Source organism: Chenopodium album, chromosome 5 (assembly GCF_948465745.1).
Source record: "Chenopodium album chromosome 5, dcCheAlbu1.1, whole genome shotgun sequence".
Lineage (NCBI taxonomy): Eukaryota > Viridiplantae > Streptophyta > Magnoliopsida > Caryophyllales > Amaranthaceae > Chenopodium > Chenopodium album.
In genome coordinates, this window is record NC_137838.1 from 63,583,971 (window position 1) to 63,604,437 (window position 20,467).

The window sequence follows — 20,467 nt, forward strand, 5'->3', positions numbered from 1 at the left end:
GTTTGACTTTCATTTGATTCAAAAGGCTTTGTTTTATGTGTTTAACATTTATTTGATTGAATTAGATTCGTTAAATGCATTTGAATTTCATTCGTTTAAAAAAGCTTTGTTTAAATGTGTTTGACTTTCATTTGATTGAAAAAGCTTTATTTTGATGTGTTTGAATTTCATTTGATTCAAAAAGCTTTATTTGAATGTGATTAATTTTCATTTGATTAAAATAGATTTGTTTGAATATGTTTGAATTTCATTTGACTCAATTTGTTTCGTTGAATGCATTTGACATTCGTTCAACTCAAAAAGCTTTGTTTGAAAGTGTTTGACTTTCCTTAGATTCAAAAGATTTGTTTGAATGTGTTTTACTTTCATTTGATTCAAAAATCTTTGTTTGATTGTGTGTGACTTTCATCTGATTCAATTAGCTTCTTCAAATGCATTTTACTTTCATTGATTCAAAAAGATTTGTTCGAATGTAAATGACTTTCATTTGATTAAAAATGCTTTGTTTTAATGTGTTTCACTTTTATTTGATTGAATTAGCATCGTTGAATGCATTTGGCTTTCATTCGATTCAAAAAAACTTTTTTTGAATATGTTTGAATTTCATTTGATTCAAAAACCTTTGTTTGCTTGTGTTTGACTTCGTTTCATTTAATTAGCTTCGTTGAATACATTTGACTTTTATTAGATTTTAAAAGATTAGTTTAAATAGGTTTGACTTTCATTTGATTCAAAAAGCTTTGTTTAATGTGTTTAACTTTTATTTGATTGAATTAGCGTTGTTGAATGCATTTGAATTTCATTTGATTAAAAAAGCTTTATTTGAATAAGTTTTACTTTTATTTGATTCAAAAAACTTTATTAGAATGTGTTTAACTTTTATTTGATTAAAAAAGATTTGTTTGAATGCGTTTGAATATAACTTGATTCAATTAGCATCATTGAATGCATTTGACATTAGTTCAATTAAAAAAGCTTCGTTTGAATGTGTTTGACTTTCCTTAGAATAAAAAAGATTTGGTTGAAAGTGTTTGACTTTTAGTTGATTCACAAAGCTTTGTTTGAATGTATTTGACTTTCCTTAGATTCAAATGATTTGTTTCAATTGTTTGACTTTCATTTGATTCAAACAGCATTGTTTGATTGTGTGTGACTTTCATTTGATTCAATTAGCTTCGTTGAATGCATTTTACTTTCATTCGATTCAAAAAGCTTTGATTTAATGTGTTTAACTTTAATTTGATTCAAAAAACTTTGTTTTATTTTTTTCACATTTATTTGATTGAATTAGCTTTGTTGAATGCATTTTAGATACATTCGATTAAAAAAGCCTTGTTTGAATGTGTTTGACTTTCTTTTGATTCAAAAAGCTTTGTTTAAATGTGTTTAACTTTCATTTGATTCAAAAACATTTGTTTGAATGTGTTTTACTTTCAGTTGATTGAAAAAGCTTTGTTTAAATGTGTTTCATTTAATTTAGTTAGCTTCGTTGAATTAAATAGACTTTCATTCCATTCAAAAAGCTTTGTTTGAATGTGTTTGACTTTCATTTCAATGAAAAACCTTTGTTTAAATGTGTTTGACTTTCACTTGATTTAATTAGCTTCTTTAAATGCATTTGACCTTCATTCGATTTAAAAAGCTTTGTTTAAATGGTTTGACTTTCATTTGATTTAAAAAGAATTGTGTGAATGTGTTTAACTTTTATTTGATTCAAAAATCTTTGTTTTAGTGTGTTTAACTTTCATGTTATTCAAAAAGATTGGTTCTAATGTGTTTTACTTTGATTTGATTTAATTAGATTCGTTGAATGAATTTGACTTTCGTTTGAATTAAAAAGCTTTGTTTGAATGTTTTAAACTTTCATGTGATTCAAAATGCTTTGTTTGAATGTGTTTAACTTTCATTTGATTCAAAAGCTTTGTTTGATTGTGTTTGAGTTCATTTGATTAACTTAGCTTCGTTGAATACATTTGACTTTCATTCGATTAAAAAAGCTTTGTTTGAATGTGTTTGAATTTCATTTGATTCAAAAGGCTTTGTTTTATGTGTTTGACTTTTATTTGATTGAATTTGCTTCGTTGAATGCATTTGAATTTCATTCGATTCAAAAAGCTTTGTTATAATGTGTTTGACATTCATTTGATTCAAAAAGCTTTATTTGAATGTTTTTGACTTTCATTTCATTCAAAAAGCTTTGTTTGAATGTGTTTAACTTTCATTAGATTAAAAAGTATTTGTTTGAATTTGTTTGAATTTAATTTTATTCAATTAGCTTCATTGAATGCATTTGACATTGGTTCAATTTAAAATGCTTTGTTTGAATGTGTTTAACTTTCATTTGATTCATAAGCGTTGTTTGATTGTGTTTGAGTTCATTTGATTCACTTAGCTTCGTTGAATACATTTGACTTTCATTCGATTAAAAAAGCTTTGTTTGAATGTGTTTGAATTTCATTTCATTCAAAAGGCTTTGTTTTATGTGTTTGACTATTTTTTAATTGAATTAGCTTCGTTGAATGCATTTGAATTTCATTCGATTCAAAAAGCTTTGTTATAATGTGTTTGACATTCATTTGATTCAAAAAGCTTTATTTGAATGTGTTTGACTTTCATTTCATTAAAAAAGCTTTGTTTGAATGTGTTTAACTATCATTTGATTAAAAAGTATTTGTTTGAATTTGTTTGAATTTCATTTGATTCAATTAGCTTCATTGAACGCATTTGACATTGGTTCAATTTAAAAAGCTTTGTTTGAATGTGTTTAACTTTCCTTAGATTCAAAAGCTTTGTTTAATTGTGTTTAAGTTCATTTGATTCACTTAGCTTCGTTAAATACATTTGACTTTCATTCGATTAAAAAAGCCTTGTTTGAATGTGTTTGACTTTTATTTGATTTAAAAGGCTTTGTTTAATGCGTTTAACTTTTATTTGATTGAATTAGCTTCGTTGAATGCATTTGAATTTCATTTGATTCAAAAATCTTTATTTGAATGTGTTTTACTTTTATTTGATTTAAAAAACTTTATTTGAATGTGTTTAACTTTCATTTGATTAAAAAAGATTCATTTGAATACGTTTGAATATAACTTGATTCAATTAGCATCATTGTATGTATTTGACTTTAGTTCAATTAAAAAAGCTTCGTTTGAATGTGTTTGACTTTCCTTAGATTCAAAAAGCTTTGGTTGAAAGTGTTTGACTTTTAGTTGATTCACAAAGCTTTGTTTGAATGTATTTGACTTTCCTTAGATTCAAATGATTTGTTTGAATTGTTTGACTTTCATTTGATTCAAACAGCATTGTTTGATTGTGTGTGACTTTCATTTAACTCAATTAGCTTCATTGAATGCATTTGACTTTCATTCGATTCAAAAAGCTTTGATTTAATGTGTTTAACCTTAATTTGATTCAAAAAACTTTGTTTTATTTTTTTTCACATTTATTTGATTGAATTAGCTTTGCTGAATGCATTTGAGATTCATTCAATTCAACAAACTTTGTTTGAATGTGTTTGACTTTCATTTGATTCAAAAAGCTTTGTTTAAATGTGTTTAACTTTCATTTGATTCAAAAACCTTTGTTTGAATGTGTTTTACTTTTAGTTGATTTAAAAAGCTTTGTTTAAATGTTTTTGACTTTCATTTAATTTAGTTAGCTTAGTTGAATTAAATAGACTTTCATTCCATTCAAAAAGCTTTGTTTGAATGTGTTTGACTTTCATTTCAATGAAAAACCTTTGTTTAAATGTGTTTGACTTTCATTTGATTTAATTAGCTTATTTAAATGCATTTGACCTTCATTCGATTTAAAAATCTTTTTTTAAATGGTTTGACTTTCAATTGATTCAAAAAGAATTGTGTGAATGTGTTTGACTTTTATTTGTTTCAACAACCTTTGTTTTAGTGTGTTTGACTTTCAAGTTATTCAAAAAGATTGGTTCTAATGTGTTTTACTTTGATTTGATTCAATTAGATTCGTTGAATGAATTTGACTTTCGTTTGAATTAAAAATCTTTGTTTGAATGTTTTAAACTTTCATGTGATTCAAAATGCTTTGTTTGAATGTGTTTAACTTTCATTTGATTCAAAAGCTTTGTTTGATTGTGTTTGAGTTCATTTGATTCACTTAGCTTCGTTGAATACATTTGACTTTCATTCGATTAAAAAAGCTTTGTTTGAATGTGTTTGAATTTCATTTCATTCAAAAGGCTTTGTTTTATGTGTTTGACTTTTAATTGATTGAATTAGCTTCGTTGAATTCATTTGAATTTCATTCGATTCAAAATGCTTTGTTTTAATGTGTTTGACAATCATTTGAATCAAAAAGCTTTATTTGAATGTGTTTGACTTTCATTTCATTCAAAAAGCTTTTTTTGAATGTGTTTAACTTTCATTTGATTAAAAAATATTTGTTGAATTTGTTTGAATTTCATTTGATTCAGTTAGCTTCATTGAATGCCTTTGACATTGGTTCAATTTAAATAGCTTTGTTTGAATGTGTTTGACTTTCGTTAGATTAAAAAGCTTTGTTTTATTGTAGTTAAGTTCATTTGATTCACTTAGCTTCGTTGAATATATTTGACTTTCATTCGATTAAAAAAGCCTTATTTGAATGTGTTTGACTTTCATTTGATTCAAAAAGCTTTGTTTAAATGTGTTTAACTTTCATTTGATTCAAAAACCTTTGTTTGAATGTGTTTTACTTTTAGTTGATTGAAAAAGCTTTGTTTAAATGTGTTTGACTTTCATTTAATTTAGTTAGCTTCGTTGAATTAAATAGACTTTCATTCCATTCAAAAAGCTTTGTTTGAATGTGTTTGACATTCATTTCAATGAAAAACCTTTGTTTAAATGTGTTTGACTTTCACTTGATTTAATTAGCTTCTTTAAATGCATTTGACCTTCATTCGATTTAAAAATCTTTGTTTAAATGGTTTGACTTTCATTTGATTCAAAAAGAATTGTGTGAATGTGTTTGACTTTTATTTGATTCAAAAACCTTTGTTTAAGTGTGTTTGACTTTCATGTTATTCAAAAAGATTGGTTCTAATGTGTTTTACTTTCATTTGATTCTATTAGATTCGTTGAATGAATTTGACTTTCGTTTGAATTAAAAAGCTTTGTTTGAATGTTTTAAACTTTCATTTGATTCAAAAAGCTTTGTTTGAATGTGTTTAACTTTCATTTGATTCAAAAGCTTTGTTTGATTGTGTTAGAGTTTATTTGATTCACTTAGCTTTGTTGAATACAATTGACTTTCATTCGATTAAAAAAGCCTTGTTTGAATGTGTTTGATATTTATTTGATTCAAAAGGCTTTGTTTAATGTGTTTAACTTTTATTTGATTGAATTAGCTTCGTTGAATGCATTTGAATTTCATTTGATTCAAAAAGCTTTATTTGAATGTGTTTTACTTTTATTTGATTCAAAAAACTTTATTAGAATGTGTTTAACTTTTATTTGATAAAAAAGATTTGTTTGAATGCGTTTGAATATAACTTGATTCAATTAGCATCATTGAATGCATTTGACATTAGTTCAATTAAAAAAGCTTCGTTTGAATGTGTTTGACTTTCCTTAGAATAAAAAAGATTTGGTTGAAAGTGTTTGACTTTTAGTTGATTCACAAAGCTTTGTTTGAATGTATTTGACTTTCCTTAGATTCAAATGATTTGTTTCAATTGTTTGACTTTCATTTGATTCAAACAGCATTGTTTGATTGTGTGTGACTTTCATTTGATTCAATTAGCTTCGTTAAATGCATTTTACTTTCATTCGATTCAAAAAGCTTTGATTTAATGTGTTTAACTTTAATTTGATTCAAAAAACTTTGTTTTATTTTTTTCACATTTATTTGATTGAATTAGCTTTGTTGAATGCATTTTAGATACATTCGATTAAAAAAGCCTTGTTTGAATGTGTTTGACTTTCTTTTGATTCAAAAAGCTTTGTTTAAATGTGTTTAACTTTCATTTGATTCAAAAACATTTGTTTGAATGTGTTTTACTTTCAGTTGATTGAAAAAGCTTTGTTTAAATGTGTTTCATTTAATTTAGTTAGCTTCGTTGAATTAAATAGACTTTCATTCCATTCAAAAAGCTTTGTTTGAATGTGTTTGACTTTCATTTCAATGAAAAACCTTTGTTTAAATGTGTTTGACTTTCACTTGATTTAATTAGCTTCTTTAAATGCATTTGACCTTCATTCGATTTAAAAAGCTTTGTTTAAATGGTTTGACTTTCATTTGATTTAAAAAGAATTGTGTGAATGTGTTTAACTTTTATTTGATTCAAAAATCTTTGTTTTAGTGTGTTTAACTTTCATGTTATTCAAAAAGATTGGTTCTAATGTGTTTTACTTTGATTTGATTTAATTAGATTCGTTGAATGAATTTGACTTTCGTTTGAATTAAAAAGCTTTGTTTGAATGTTTTAAACTTTCATGTGATTCAAAATGCTTTGTTTGAATGTGTTTAACTTTCATTTGATTCAAAAGCTTTGTTTGATTGTGTTTGAGTTCATTTGATTAACTTAGCTTCGTTGAATACATTTGACTTTCATTCGATTAAAAAAGCTTTGTTTGAATGTGTTTGAATTTCATTTGATTCAAAAGGCTTTGTTTTATGTGTTTGACTTTTATTTGATTGAATTTGCTTCGTTGAATGCATTTGAATTTCATTCGATTCAAAAAGCTTTGTTATAATGTGTTTGACATTCATTTGATTCAAAAAGCTTTATTTGAATGTTTTTGACTTTCATTTCATTCAAAAAGCTTTGTTTGAATGTGTTTAACTTTCATTAGATTAAAAAGTATTTGTTTGAATTTGTTTGAATTTAATTTTATTCAATTAGCTTCATTGAATGCATTTGACATTGGTTCAATTTAAAATGCTTTGTTTGAATGTGTTTAACTTTCATTTGATTCATAAGCGTTGTTTGATTGTGTTTGAGTTCATTTGATTCACTTAGCTTCGTTGAATACATTTGACTTTCATTCGATTAAAAAAGCTTTGTTTGAATGTGTTTGAATTTCATTTCATTCAAAAGGCTTTGTTTTATGTGTTTGACATTTTTTTTATTGAATTAGCTTCGTTGAATGCATTTGAATTTCATTCGATTCAAAAAGCTTTGTTATAATGTGTTTGACATTCATTTGATTCAAAAAGCTTTATTTGAATGTGTTTGACTTTCATTTCATTAAAAAAGCTTTGTTTGAATGTGTTTAACTATCATTTGATTAAAAAGTATTTGTTTGAATTTGTTTGAATTTCATTTGATTCAATTAGCTTCATTGAACGCATTTGACATTGGTTCAATTTAAAAAGCTTTGTTTGAATGTGTTTAACTTTCCTTAGATTCAAAAGCTTTGTTTAATTGTGTTTAAGTTCATTTGATTCACTTAGCTTCGTTAAATACATTTGACTTTCATTCGATTAAAAAAGCCTTGTTTGAATGTGTTTGACTTTTATTTGATTTAAAAGGCTTTGTTTAATGCGTTTAACTTTTATTTGATTGAATTAGCTTCGTTGAATGCATTTGAATTTCATTTGATTCAAAAATCTTTATTTGAATGTGTTTTACTTTTATTTGATTTAAAAAACTTTATTTGAATGTGTTTAACTTTCATTTGATTAAAAAAGATTCATTTGAATACGTTTGAATATAACTTGATTCAATTAGCATCATTGTATGTATTTGACTTTAGTTCAATTAAAAAAGCTTCGTTTGAATGTGTTTGACTTTCCTTAGATTCAAAAAGCTTTGGTTGAAAGTGTTTGACTTTTAGTTGATTCACAAAGCTTTGTTTGAATGTATTTGACTTTCCTTAGATTCAAATGATTTGTTTGAATTGTTTGACTTTCATTTGATTCAAACAGCATTGTTTGATTGTGTGTGACTTTCATTTGACTCAATTAGCTTCATTGAATGCATTTGACTTTCATTCGATTCAAAAAGCTTTGATTTAATGTGTTTAACCTTAATTTGATTCAAAAAACTTTGTTTTATTTTTTTTCACATTTATTTGATTGAATTAGCTTTGCTGAATGCATTTGAGATTCATTCAATTCAACAAACTTTGTTTGAATGTGTTTGACTTTCATTTGATTCAAAAAGCTTTGTTTAAATGTGTTTAACTTTCATTTGATTCAAAAACCTTTGTTTGAATGTGTTTTACTTTTAGTTGATTTAAAAAGCTTTGTTTAAATGTTTTTGACTTTCATTTAATTTAGTTAGCTTAGTTGAATTAAATAGACTTTCATTCCATTCAAAAAGCTTTGTTTGAATGTGTTTGACTTTCATTTCAATGAAAAACCTTTGTTTTAATGTGTTTGACTTTCATTTGATTTAATTAGCTTATTTAAATGCATTTGACCTTCATTCGATTTAAAAATCTTTTTTTAAATGGTTTGACTTTCAATTGATTCAAAAAGAATTGTGTTAATGTGTTTGACTTTTATTTGTTTCAACAACCTTTGTTTTAGTGTGTTTGACTTTCAAGTTATTCAAAAAGATTGGTTCTAATGTGTTTTACTTTGATTTGATTCAATTAGATTCGTTGAATGAATTTGACTTTCGTTTGAATTAAAAATCTTTGTTTGAATGTTTTAAACTTTCATGTGATTCAAAATGCTTTGTTTGAATGTGTTTAACTTTCATTTGATTCAAAAGCTTTGTTTGATTGTGTTTGAGTTCATTTGATTCACTTAGCTTCGTTGAATACATTTGACTTTCATTCGATTAAAAAAGCTTTGTTTGAATGTGTTTGAATTTCATTTCATTCAAAAGGCTTTGTTTTATGTGTTTGACTTTTAATTGATTGAATTAGCTTCGTTGAATTCATTTGAATTTCATTCGATTCAAAATGCTTTGTTTTAATGTGTTTGACAATCATTTGATTCAAAAAGCTTTATTTGAATGTGTTTGACTTTCATTTCATTCAAAAAGCTTTTTTTGAATGTGTTTAACTTTCATTTGATTAAAAAATATTTGTTGAATTTGTTTGAATTTCATTTGATTCAGTTAGCTTCATTGAATGCCTTTGACATTGGTTCAATTTAAATAGCTTTGTTTGAATGTGTTTGACTTTCGTTAGATTAAAAAGCTTTGTTTTATTGTATTTAAGTTCATTTGATTCACTTAGCTTCGTTGAATATATTTGACTTTCATTCGATTAAAAAAGCCTTATTTGAATGTGTTTGACTTTCATTTGATTCAAAAAGCTTTGTTTAAATGTGTTTAACTTTCATTTGATTCAAAAACCTTTGTTTGAATGTGTTTTACTTTTAGTTGATTGAAAAAGCTTTGTTTAAATGTGTTTGACTTTCATTTAATTTAGTTAGCTTCGTTGAATTAAATAGACTTTCATTCCATTCAAAAAGCTTTGTTTGAATGTGTTTGACATTCATTTCAATGAAAAACCTTTGTTTAAATGTGTTTGACTTTCACTTGATTTAATTAGCTTCTTTAAATGCATTTGACCTTCATTCGATTTAAAAATCTTTGTTTAAATGGTTTGACTTTCTTTTGATTCAAAAAGAATTGTGTGAATGTGTTTGACTTTTATTTGATTCAAAAACCTTTGTTTAAGTGTGTTTGACTTTCATGTTATTCAAAAAGATTGGTTCTAATGTGTTTTACTTTCATTTGATTCTATTAGATTCGTTGAATGAATTTGACTTTCGTTTGAATTAAAAAGCTTTGTTTGAATGTTTTAAACTTTCATTTGATTCAAAAAGCTTTGTTTGAATGTGTTTAACTTTCATTTGATTCAAAAGCTTTGTTTGATTGTGTTAGAGTTTATTTGATTCACTTAGCTTTGTTGAATACAATTGACTTTCATTCGATTAAAAAAGCCTTGTTTGAATGTGTTTGATATTTATTTGATTCAAAAGGCTTTGTTTAATGTGTTTAACTTTTATTTGATTGAATTAGCTTCGTTGAATGCATTTGAATTTCATTTGATTCAAAAAGATTTATTTGAATGTGTTTTACTTTTATTTGATTCAAAAAACTTTATTTGAATGTGTTTAACTTTCATTTGATTAAAAAGATTTGTTTGAATGCGTTTGAATTTAACTTGATTCAATTAGCATCATTGAATGCATTTGACATTAGTTTAATAAAAAAAGCTTCGTTTGATTGTGTTTGACTTTCCTTAGATACAAAAAGCTTTGGTTGAAAGTGTTTGACTTTTAGTTGATTAACAAAGCTTTGTTTGAATGTATTTGACTTTCCTTAGATTCAAATGATTTGTTTGAATTGTTTGACTTTCATTTGATTCAAACAGCATTGTTTGATTGTGTGTGACTTTCATTTGATTCAATTAGCTTCATTGAATGCATTTGACTTTTATTCGATTCAAAAAGCTTTGATTTAATGTGTTTAACTTTAATTTGATTCAAAAAACTTTGTTTTATTTTTTTTCACATTTATTTGATTGAATTAGCTTTGTTGAATGCATTTGAGATTCATTCAATTCAACAAGCTTTGTTTGAATGTGTTTGACTTTCATTTGATTCAAAAAGCTTTGTTTAAATGTGTTTAACTTTCATTTGATTCAAAAACCTTTGTTTGAATGTGTTTTACTTTTAGTTGATTGAAAAAGCTTTGTTTAAATGTGTTTGACTTTCATTTAATTTAGTTAGCTTCGTTGAATTAAATACACTTTCATTCCATTCAAAAAGCTTTGTTTGAATGTGTTTGACTTTCATTTCAATGAAAAACCTTTGTTTAAATGTGTTTGACTTTCACTTGATTTAATTAGCTTCTTTAAATGCATTTTACCTTCATTCAATTTAAAAAGCTTTGTTTAAATGGTTTGACTTTTATTTGATTCAAAAAGAATTGTGTGAATGTGTTTGACTTTTATTTGATTCAAAAACCTTTGTTTTAGTGTGTTTGACTTTCATGTTATTCAAAAAGATTGGTTCTAATGTGTTTTACTTTCATTTTATTCAATTAGATTCGTTGAATGAATTTGACTTTCGTTTGAATTAAAAAGCTTTGTTTGAATGTTTTAAACATTCATTTGATATAAAAAGCTTTGTTTAAATGTGTTTAAATTTCATTTGATTCAAAAGCTTTGTTTGATTGTGTTTGAGTTCCTTTGATTCACTTAGTTTCGTTGAATGCATTTGACTTTCATTCGATTAAAAAAGCTTTGTTTGAATGTGTTTGGATTTCATTTGATTCAAAAGGGTTTGTTTATGTGTTTTACTTTTATTTGATTGAATTAGCTTCGTTGAATGCATTTGAATTTCAATCGATTCAAAAAGCTTTGTTTTAATGTGTTTGACATTCATTTGATTCAAAAAGCTTTATTTGAATGTGTTTGACTTTCATTTCATTCAAAAAGCTTTGTTTGAATGTGTTTAACTTTCATTTAATTAAAAAATATTTGTTTGAATTTCATTTGATTCAATTAGCTTCATTGAATGCATTTGACATTGGTTCAATTTAAAAATCTTTGTTTGAATGTGTTTAACTTTCGTTAGATTCAAAAGCTTTGTTTATTTGTGTTTAAGTTCATTTTATTCACTTAGCTTCGTTGAATACATTTGACTTTCATTCGATTAAAAAAGCCTTGTTTGAATGTGTTTGACTTTCATTTGATTCAAAAAGCTTTGTTTAAATGTGTTTAACTTTGATTTGATTCTAAAACATTTGTTTGAATGTGTTTTACTTTTAGTTGATTGAAAAAACTTTGTTTAAATGTGTTAGACTTTCATTTAATTTAGTTAGCTTCGTTGAATTAAATAGACTTTCATTCCATTCAAAAAGCTTTGTTTGAATGTGTTTAACTTTCATTTCAATGAAAAACCTTTGTTTAAATGTGTTTGACTTTCACTTGATTTAATTAGCTTCTTTAAATGCATTTGACCTTCATTCAATTTAAAAAGCTTTGTTTAAATGATTTGACTTTCATTTGATTCAAAAAGAATTGTGTGAATGTGTTTGACTTTTATTTGATTAAAATACCTTTGTTTTAGTGTGTTTGACTTTCATGTTATTCAAAAAGATTGGTTCTAATGTGTTTTACTTTCATTTGATTCAATTAGATTCGTTGAATGTATTTGATTTTTGTTTGAATTAAAAAGCATTGTTTGAATGTTTTAAACTTTCATTTGATTCAAAAAGCTTTGTTTGAATGTGTTTAACTTTCATTTGATTCAAAAGCTTTGTTTGATTGTGTTTGAGTTCATTTGATTCACTTAGCTTCGTTGAATACATTTGACTTTCATTCGAATAAAAAAGCTTTATTTGAATGTGTTTGAATTTCATTTCATTCAAAAGGCTTTGTTTTATGTGTTTGACTTTTATTTGATTGAATTAGCTTCGTTAAATGCATTTGAATTTCATTCGATTTAAAAAGCTTTGTTTTAATGTGTTTTACATTCATTTGATTCAAAAAGCTTTATTTGAATGTGTTTGACTTTCATTTCATTCAAAAAGCTTTGTTTTAATGTGTTTAACTTTCATTTGATTAAAAAATATTTGTTTGAATGTGTTTGAATTTCATCTGATTTAATTAGCTTCATTGAATGCATTTGACATTGGTTTAATTTAAAAAGCTTTGTTTGAATGTGTTTGACTTTCGTTAGATTCAAAAGCTTTGTTTAATTGTGTTTAAGTTCATTTGATTCACTTACCTTCGTTGAATACATTTGAATTTCATTCGATTAAAAAAGCCTTGTTTGAATGTGTTTGACTTTCATTTGATTCAAAAGGCTTTGTTTAATGTGTTTAACTTTTATTTGATTGAATTAGCTTCGTTGAATGTATTTGAATTTCATTTGATTCAAAGAGCTTTATTTGAATGTGTTTTACTTTTATTTGATTCAAAAAACTTTATTTGAATGTGTTTAACTTTCATTTGATTAAAAAAGATTCGTTTGAATGCGTTTGAATATAACTTGATTCAATTAGCATCATTGAATGCATTTGACATTAGTTTAATTAAAAAAGCTTCGTTTGAATGTGTTTGTCTTTCCTTTGATTCAAAAATCTTTGGTTGAAAGTGTTTGACTTTTAGTTGATTCACAAAGCTTTGTTTGAATGTATTTGAGTTTCCTTAGATTCAAATGATTTGTTTCAATTGTTTGACTTTCATTTGATTCAAACAGCATTGTTTGATTGTGTGTGACTTTCATTTGATTCAATTAGCTTCGTTGAATGCATTTGACTTTCATTCGATTCAAAAAGCTTTGATTTAATGTGTTTAACTTTAATTTGATTCAAAAAACTTTGTTTTATTTTTTTTCACATTTATTGGATTGAATTAGCTTTGTTGAATGCATTTGAGATTCATTCAATTCAACAAGCTTTGTTTGAATGTGTTTGACTTTCATTTGATTCAAGAAGCTTTGTTTAAATGTGTTTAACTTTCATTTGATTCAAAAACATTTGTTTGAATGTGTTTTACTTTTAGTTGATTGAAAAAGCTTTGTTTAAATGTGTTTGACTTTCATTTAATTTAGTTAGCTTTGTTGAATTAAATAGACTTTCATTCCATTCAAAAAGCTTTGATTGAATGTGTTTGACTTTCATTTCAATGAAAAACCTTTGTTTAAATGTGTTTGACTTTCACTTGATTTAATTAGCTTCTTTAAATGCATTTGACCTTCATTCGATTTAAAAAGCTTTGTTTAAATGGTTTGACTTTCATTTGATTCAAAAAGAATTGTGTGAATGTGTTTGACTTTTATTTGATTCAAAAACCTTTGTTTTAGTGTGTTTGACTTTCATGTTATTCAAAAAGATTGGTTCTAATGTGTTTTACTCTCATTTGATTCAATTAGATTCGTTGAATGAATATAACTTTTGTTTGAATTAAATAGCTTTGTTTGAATGTTTTAAACTTTCATTTGATTCAAAAAGCTTTGTTTGAATGTGTTTAACTTTCATTTGATTCAAAAGCTTTGTTTGATTGTGTTAGAGTTCATTTGATTCACTTACCTTCGTTTAATACATTTGACTTTCATTCGATTAAAAAAGCTCTGTTTGAATGTGTTTGAATTTCATTTGATTCAAAAGGCTTTGTTTTATGTGTTTGACTTTTATTTGATTGAATTAGCTTCGTTGAATGCATTTGAATTTCATTCGATTAAAAAAGCTTTGTTTTAATGTGTTTTTACATTCATTTGATTCAAAAAGCTTTATTTGAATGTGTTTGACTTTCATTTCATTATAAAAGCTTTGTTTGAATGTGTTTAACTTTCATTTGATTAAAAAATATTTGTTTGAATTTGTTTGAATTTCATTTGAATTAGCTTCATTGAATGCATTTGACATTGGTTCAATTTAAAAAGCTTTGTTTGAATGTGTTATACTTTCCTTAGATTCAAAAGCTTTGTTTAATTGTGTTTAAGTTCATTTGATTCACATAGCTTCATTGAATACATTTGACTTTCATTCGATTAAAAAAGCCTTGTTTGAATGTGTTTGACTTTCATTTGATTCAAAAGGCTTTGTTATATGTGTTTCCCTTTTATTTGATTGAATTAAATTCGTGGAATGCATTTAAATTTCATTCGATTCAAAAAGCTTTGTTTGAATGTGTTTGACATTCATTTGATTCAAAAAGCTTTATTTGAATGTGTTTGACTTTCATTTCATTAAAAAAGCTTTGTTTGAATGTGTTTAACTTTCATTTGATTAAAAAATATTTGTTTGAATGTGTTTGAATTTCATTTGATTCAATTAGCTTCATTGAATGCATTTGACATTCGTTCAATTCAAAAAGCTTTGTTTAAATGTGTTTGACTTTCCTTAGATTCAAAAGATTTGTTTGAATGTATTTGACTTTCATTTGATTCAAAAAGCTTTTTTTGGTTGTGTGTGACTTTCTTCTGATTCAGTTAGCTTCGTTGAATGCATTTAACTTTCATTTAATTCAAAAAGCTTTCTTTGAATGTGTTTGACTTTCATTTGATTCAAAAATCTTTGCTTTAATTTGTTTCACTTTTATTTGATTAAATTAGCTTTGTTTAATGGATAGACTTTCATTCGATTCAAAAAGCTTTGTTTGAATGTGTTTGACTTTCATTTGATTTTAAAATCTTTGTTTGAATGTGTTTGTCTTTTATTTGATTAAAAATCTTTGTTTAAATGTGTTGACTTTCATTTCATCGAAAAAACGTTGTTTAAATGTGTTTGATTGTCATTTGATTCAATTAGCTTCTTTGAATTTATTTGACTTTCATTTGATTCAAAACGTTTGTTTAAATGTTTTAGATTTTCCTTAGGTTCAAAAGATTTGTTTGAATGTGTTTGACGTTCAATTGATTCAAAAAACTTTGTTTGAATGCGTTTGAGTTTCATTTAATTCAAAAATCTTTGTTTGAATGTATTTGACTATCATTTGATTAAATGAGATTCGTTGAATGCATTTAACTTTTGTTCGATTAAAAACGCTTTATTTGAATGTGTTTAACTTTCATTTAATTCAAAAAGCTTTTTTTTTATTGTGTTTGACTTCATTTGATTGATTTTTTTTTTGGAAAGTAAGAAAAGTATTATAAACAGAAACTGTACAAATGTACAAGAAATTACAACCTGTCAAACCAGGAAACACCAAACTACACAAGCCTTACAAGTAAGGCACACCACCCCCATCAGACTCAAGGGTATCCTGTTCACCTTCTATGAAGGGTACCAGGACACAAAATAATCAGAAACCAGGTTCATAGACCCCTGGTACCTTCTAGGAAGGGCACAGGGGAACCAAGACCTGCACAAGATACACAATGAACAAAACCTGCTAATACAGTCTAGCATACACAAAAAAGACTATCAAGAAACAACTAGACACTGTTTCTAAGCTGATGAAGCCATTTACAGTCAGCAATTGTCCAAGTATAATTGATTAGCATCTAACACCTAGTCACCACCTCCCTTCTAATGACCTTAGCAATGAACTCAGGTCTGAGCACAACACTATGCCAGAGAGCATGATTCCTAGCAAGCCAAATACTGTAAACAACAGCAGTCAAACTAGCCAAGATCAAATTCTTCTGAACATTGTTCCTACCCTCAGCTTTCCATAATTTCCAGTTGTGAAGGATGTCTACTTGATTTTTATCAAACCCAATCCAATGAGAAACAACCTTCAGCACCTTCCTTCTAAAATTGCAGGAGAAGAAAAGATGACTGCAAGTTTCCACAGCATCACCACAAAGCAAGCAGTCACTGCTATTACTCACCCCATATTGGAATAGCTTATCTCAAGTTTTAAGTCTTCCCAAAATAACAAGCCATACAATAAAGGTGTGTTTTGGGATATTGAAGGAATTCCAAACCCATTTACACCATTGAAACTTATCCAAATCACCTTCCAACCTGTTGTACCCATCCCTGATTTTGTACTTGTTATTCAGCCATCCCTTAGAAGTAAAACCATGCCTCAAATCATTTTTAACTTTGCATAACAATTCCATGCCTACCCAACATCTTTCTTTGGAACATAATCCCACCAATTTTCACCTTTAATGTAAACTTAATGTACCCATTTGACCCGGAGAGAGTCAGTTTTCCTGGCTATTTTCCAAACATAAACACCCAGAACAGCTTTGTTCCACTTCCTGCAATCTCTAATTCCAAGACCACCTGCCTTCTTAGGTCTGCAACACCAATCCTAGGCAATTGGTGGAGTTATAGAAAGAACATCATTACCACTCCATAAGAAAGCTCTGCAAAGCTGGTTAATCCTATCAATGACTGATTTGGGAAGTAAAACACATTGAGCCCAATAAGTATGCAGACTCATTAACACTGCATTAATAAGGGTGACCCTAGCTGCATATGAAAGATTCCTACTACTCCAGCAGTGTAATCTGACCAACATCTTATCTATCAAACTATCATAATCCACCATCTTCAAATACTTGGCATTCAAAGGAATTCCCATGTACCTAAAAGGCATTTCACCCTTCACAAATCCAGAATGGCACAGAATGCTATCTTGGACAAGATGCTGAACATTGCCAAAGTAAATTGCAGTTTTCTCAAGATTAGCCTGCAAACCAGATCTAGCTTCAAAGGTTTTAAGAGCCTTGATCAGGAGCTTGACAGAATCATTATTCCCATAAGAAAACAACATCAAATCATCTGCAAAAATCAAGTGATTTAAAGCAAGCTCCTTGCACCTCTGATGATAATTAAATCTCTTCTTCTTCCCAACTCTCTTCAGCAATCTGGACAGATACTCCATTACAATAACAAATAAAATGGGAGACATAGGATCACCTTGCCTTTTTCCCTTTTTCCCTTTAAAAAAACCATAAGATCCACCATTAAGCAGTAAAGAAAAGGTAGGAGTAGTAACACATTGCATAACCCAAGAGATGAATTGAGTGGGAAACTTCAAAGCACACATCATTCCCTGAATAAACTCCCAGCTCACAGAGTCATAAGCTTTCTTGAGATCCACTTTAATGGTACACCTAGGGGGCTTCCTTTTATTATTATAAGCCTTCAGCATGTCTTGACAAATAAGGATATTATCCAGAATAGATCTTCCAGAAACAAAGGCCCCTTGACAATCATTAATTAAATCAGGCAACACCTCCTTCAATCTAGAACAGATCATTTTAGAAATGATCTTATACACCACATTACAACAAGCTGTAGGCCTGAATGAGTAACCTTATTTGCATGTTCAATCTTTGGGATAAAAGTCAAAGTAGTGGAATTGACCTGTTTAAGCAACTTACCAGAATTAAAAAAATCCGGAACAGCCTTGGTAACATCATTACCAATAATATGCCAAGCAGCTTTGAAAAACTTGCTAGAAATCCCATCAGGACCAGGAGCCATATCATCATCAATACTCCATAAAGCAAACTTAACATCATTCTCAGAAAAGGCTCTACAAATAGCCAAACCTTGCTCATCAGATAACCTGCTACCCTCAGCTATGACTGCAGAATGAATGTTGCCCTGCACTGAAGCTTCAGTTCCAAGGAGCCCTTGGTAATACTCCAAGAAAGCCTCACACACTTCCTTAGGATCAGCAGTCACCTCCCCCACATTGTTCACAATGGAATAGATGTTATTATGAAGTCTTCTCTTCCTAATAACATCATGGAAGAAGGCAGAATTCATATCACCATCTTTAAGCCAATGAACCTTAGCTTTTTGCGTCAAAAAATTGTTTCTATCAAGGTGAGTTTTAGCATATGTCACTCTAGTTTCCCTTTCCAATTCAATCAGACTCTCATTATCAGGCTCAGCTTGGAGTTTCACTTGGATTTCCATCAAAGTCTTCTCAGCTACAACATCTTCAGTTTCAATACAAGATAAATTCACCATTTTCAAACTTTTCAACACTTTTTTCATCTCTTTCAACTTCCTAAGACACTGGAACATTAATGTACCATCAACATTAATCTCCCAAGCCTCTTTAACAGCTACAAGAAACTCAGGTGATTCTACCCAAATATTAACAAACCTAAAAGGTTTCTTAACTTGAGTTCCAAAATCAAACATGTTAATAACACAAAGGCAATGATCCATTAATCCTTTAGGGAAAAAAGTAGCTTGCATGTCTGGAAATCTATCCATCTACACACAATTCACAATGATTATGTCAATTTTAGTACACACTCTATCACAACCAGCCTGCTTATTACACCGAGTATAAAACATTCCTCCAGCAGCCCAATCAGAGAGGTTGTTCTGTCTTAGGCAAGCTCTAAAGGGTTCCACTTCAGTCAAAGAAACAAGACTTTCAATTCTATCATTAAGATTCAAGATGTTGTTAAAATCCCCACAAAGAACCCAAGGCCTATTCATACAAGCACCAATCTCAGTTATTTGCTCCCAAAGCTTATGCCTAGCAACAACCTTATTCAACCCATAGACCATTGTGCAGAAAAAACTATTACCTGTTCCCTTATGAAGAACCTGTAAATGGATTAACTGTTCTTCACATCTAACAATAGACACATCAAACACCTAAGGCAGCCAAATAACCCAAATTTTACAACCCTTATGATGAGAGTAAATAGCACACCAAACTTCTCAGCCTTCACCTTAGTTTCAAGAAGTCCAAAAAGACCAGCACCATGATGTCTAATGAACCATAAGACATCACAGAGCTTACTGGCCTTATTTAGACCTCTAACATTCCAGAAACCAAGTTTCAATTGGCTTCGTTGAATGCATTTAACTTTAATTTGATTCAAAAAGCTTTGTTTGAATGTTTTTAACTTTAATTTGATTCAAAAAGCTTTGTGTATGGAATATTTCAAGCATTACCCCTAGCCTGAACCCCACTATGATCATACACTAAAGTACGGTGGCGTCCAAAGGGAAAGAAGATAGAGCAAAAGAGTTGCCAACAAGTTTAAGGAACTTGTAAACCGTTCACAGGGTGAAGGTTACACCCCTTAACGATCCAAATGATTGTCAACTCTAATAGGTCTTGAACCATTACTGGTAGTTTGGGGATGAAGGTACAAATTCAATCTAAAAGAGATTGAACCTGCCCTAATAATAGGCCTCTACTTTATTCTGATCGTATTCATGTGCGCTTTCTGACTATAATGCAATCAATAGGTTTACCCTAAACCTGTTTATCTATGTTGGTTGAATATTAATGCACAAAAAAAAACTATTATTGGCGATCACTTGAGTTATAATCAAATTAACCCTAACAAGATTATTAATTATCTTATTAAGCGTGATTACAATTACCAATTCCCTTTAAGCATGCAAAAAAGGTGTGATCAAGCAATAACAAGCAACATAATCATAATCATCACAATAATAATAATAATCATAACACTCATAATAATCATGTTAAAGCATAATAATAGCAAGATCCTAGGCATGATACTAACAAGATTAATAACAAACCCTAGCATGTCACTAAGCAATAAAGATCAAAGATTTAACCCTAACATGATACTAACATGAATATAAGGAAAGAACATAAAAAAGATCATAGTTTTGATCATACTTGATTTTAAACTTACCCTAAACATGATACTAGGAAGATCAAAACGCCCTAACATAACATTAGGAATCATAATAACAACCTAGACATGATTTCTACATAATAAGTTTAATTTTAATTTGATTCAAAAAGCTTTGTTTTATTTTTTTTTTTCACTTTTATATGATTGAATTTGCTTCGTTTAATGCATTTGAGATTCATTCAATTTAACAATCTTTGTTTGAATGTGTTTGACTTTTATTTGATTCAAAAAGCTTTGTTTGAATGTGTTTAACTTTCATTTGATTAAAAAACCTTTGTTTGAATGTGTTTAACTTTTAATTGATTTAAAAAGCTTTGTTTAAATGTGTTTGACTTTAATTTGATTTAGTTAGCTTCGTTGAATTAAATAGACTTTAATTCCATTTAAAAAGCTTTGTATAAATGTTTTTGACTTTCATTTTAATGAAAAACCTTTGTTTAAATGTGTTTTACTTTCATTTGATTTAATTAGCTTCTTTAAATTCATT

General features: G+C 27.8%; 1 protein-coding gene across 1 annotated transcript; it reads right to left on the reverse strand.

The window, feature by feature from the left end:
* Positions 1-17,584: 17,584 nt before the first annotated feature.
* LOC145633000 (uncharacterized) lies at positions 17,585-18,865 on the reverse strand. Its single transcript, XM_081685314.1, has 2 exons — positions 18,605-18,865; positions 17,585-18,562 (listed from the first exon to the last, which is right to left on the reverse strand). The coding sequence occupies exons 1-2, from the start codon at positions 18,863-18,865 to the stop codon at positions 17,585-17,587; spliced, it is 1,239 nt and encodes a 412-aa protein (XP_081541440.1).
* Positions 18,866-20,467: the final 1,602 nt, after the last annotated feature.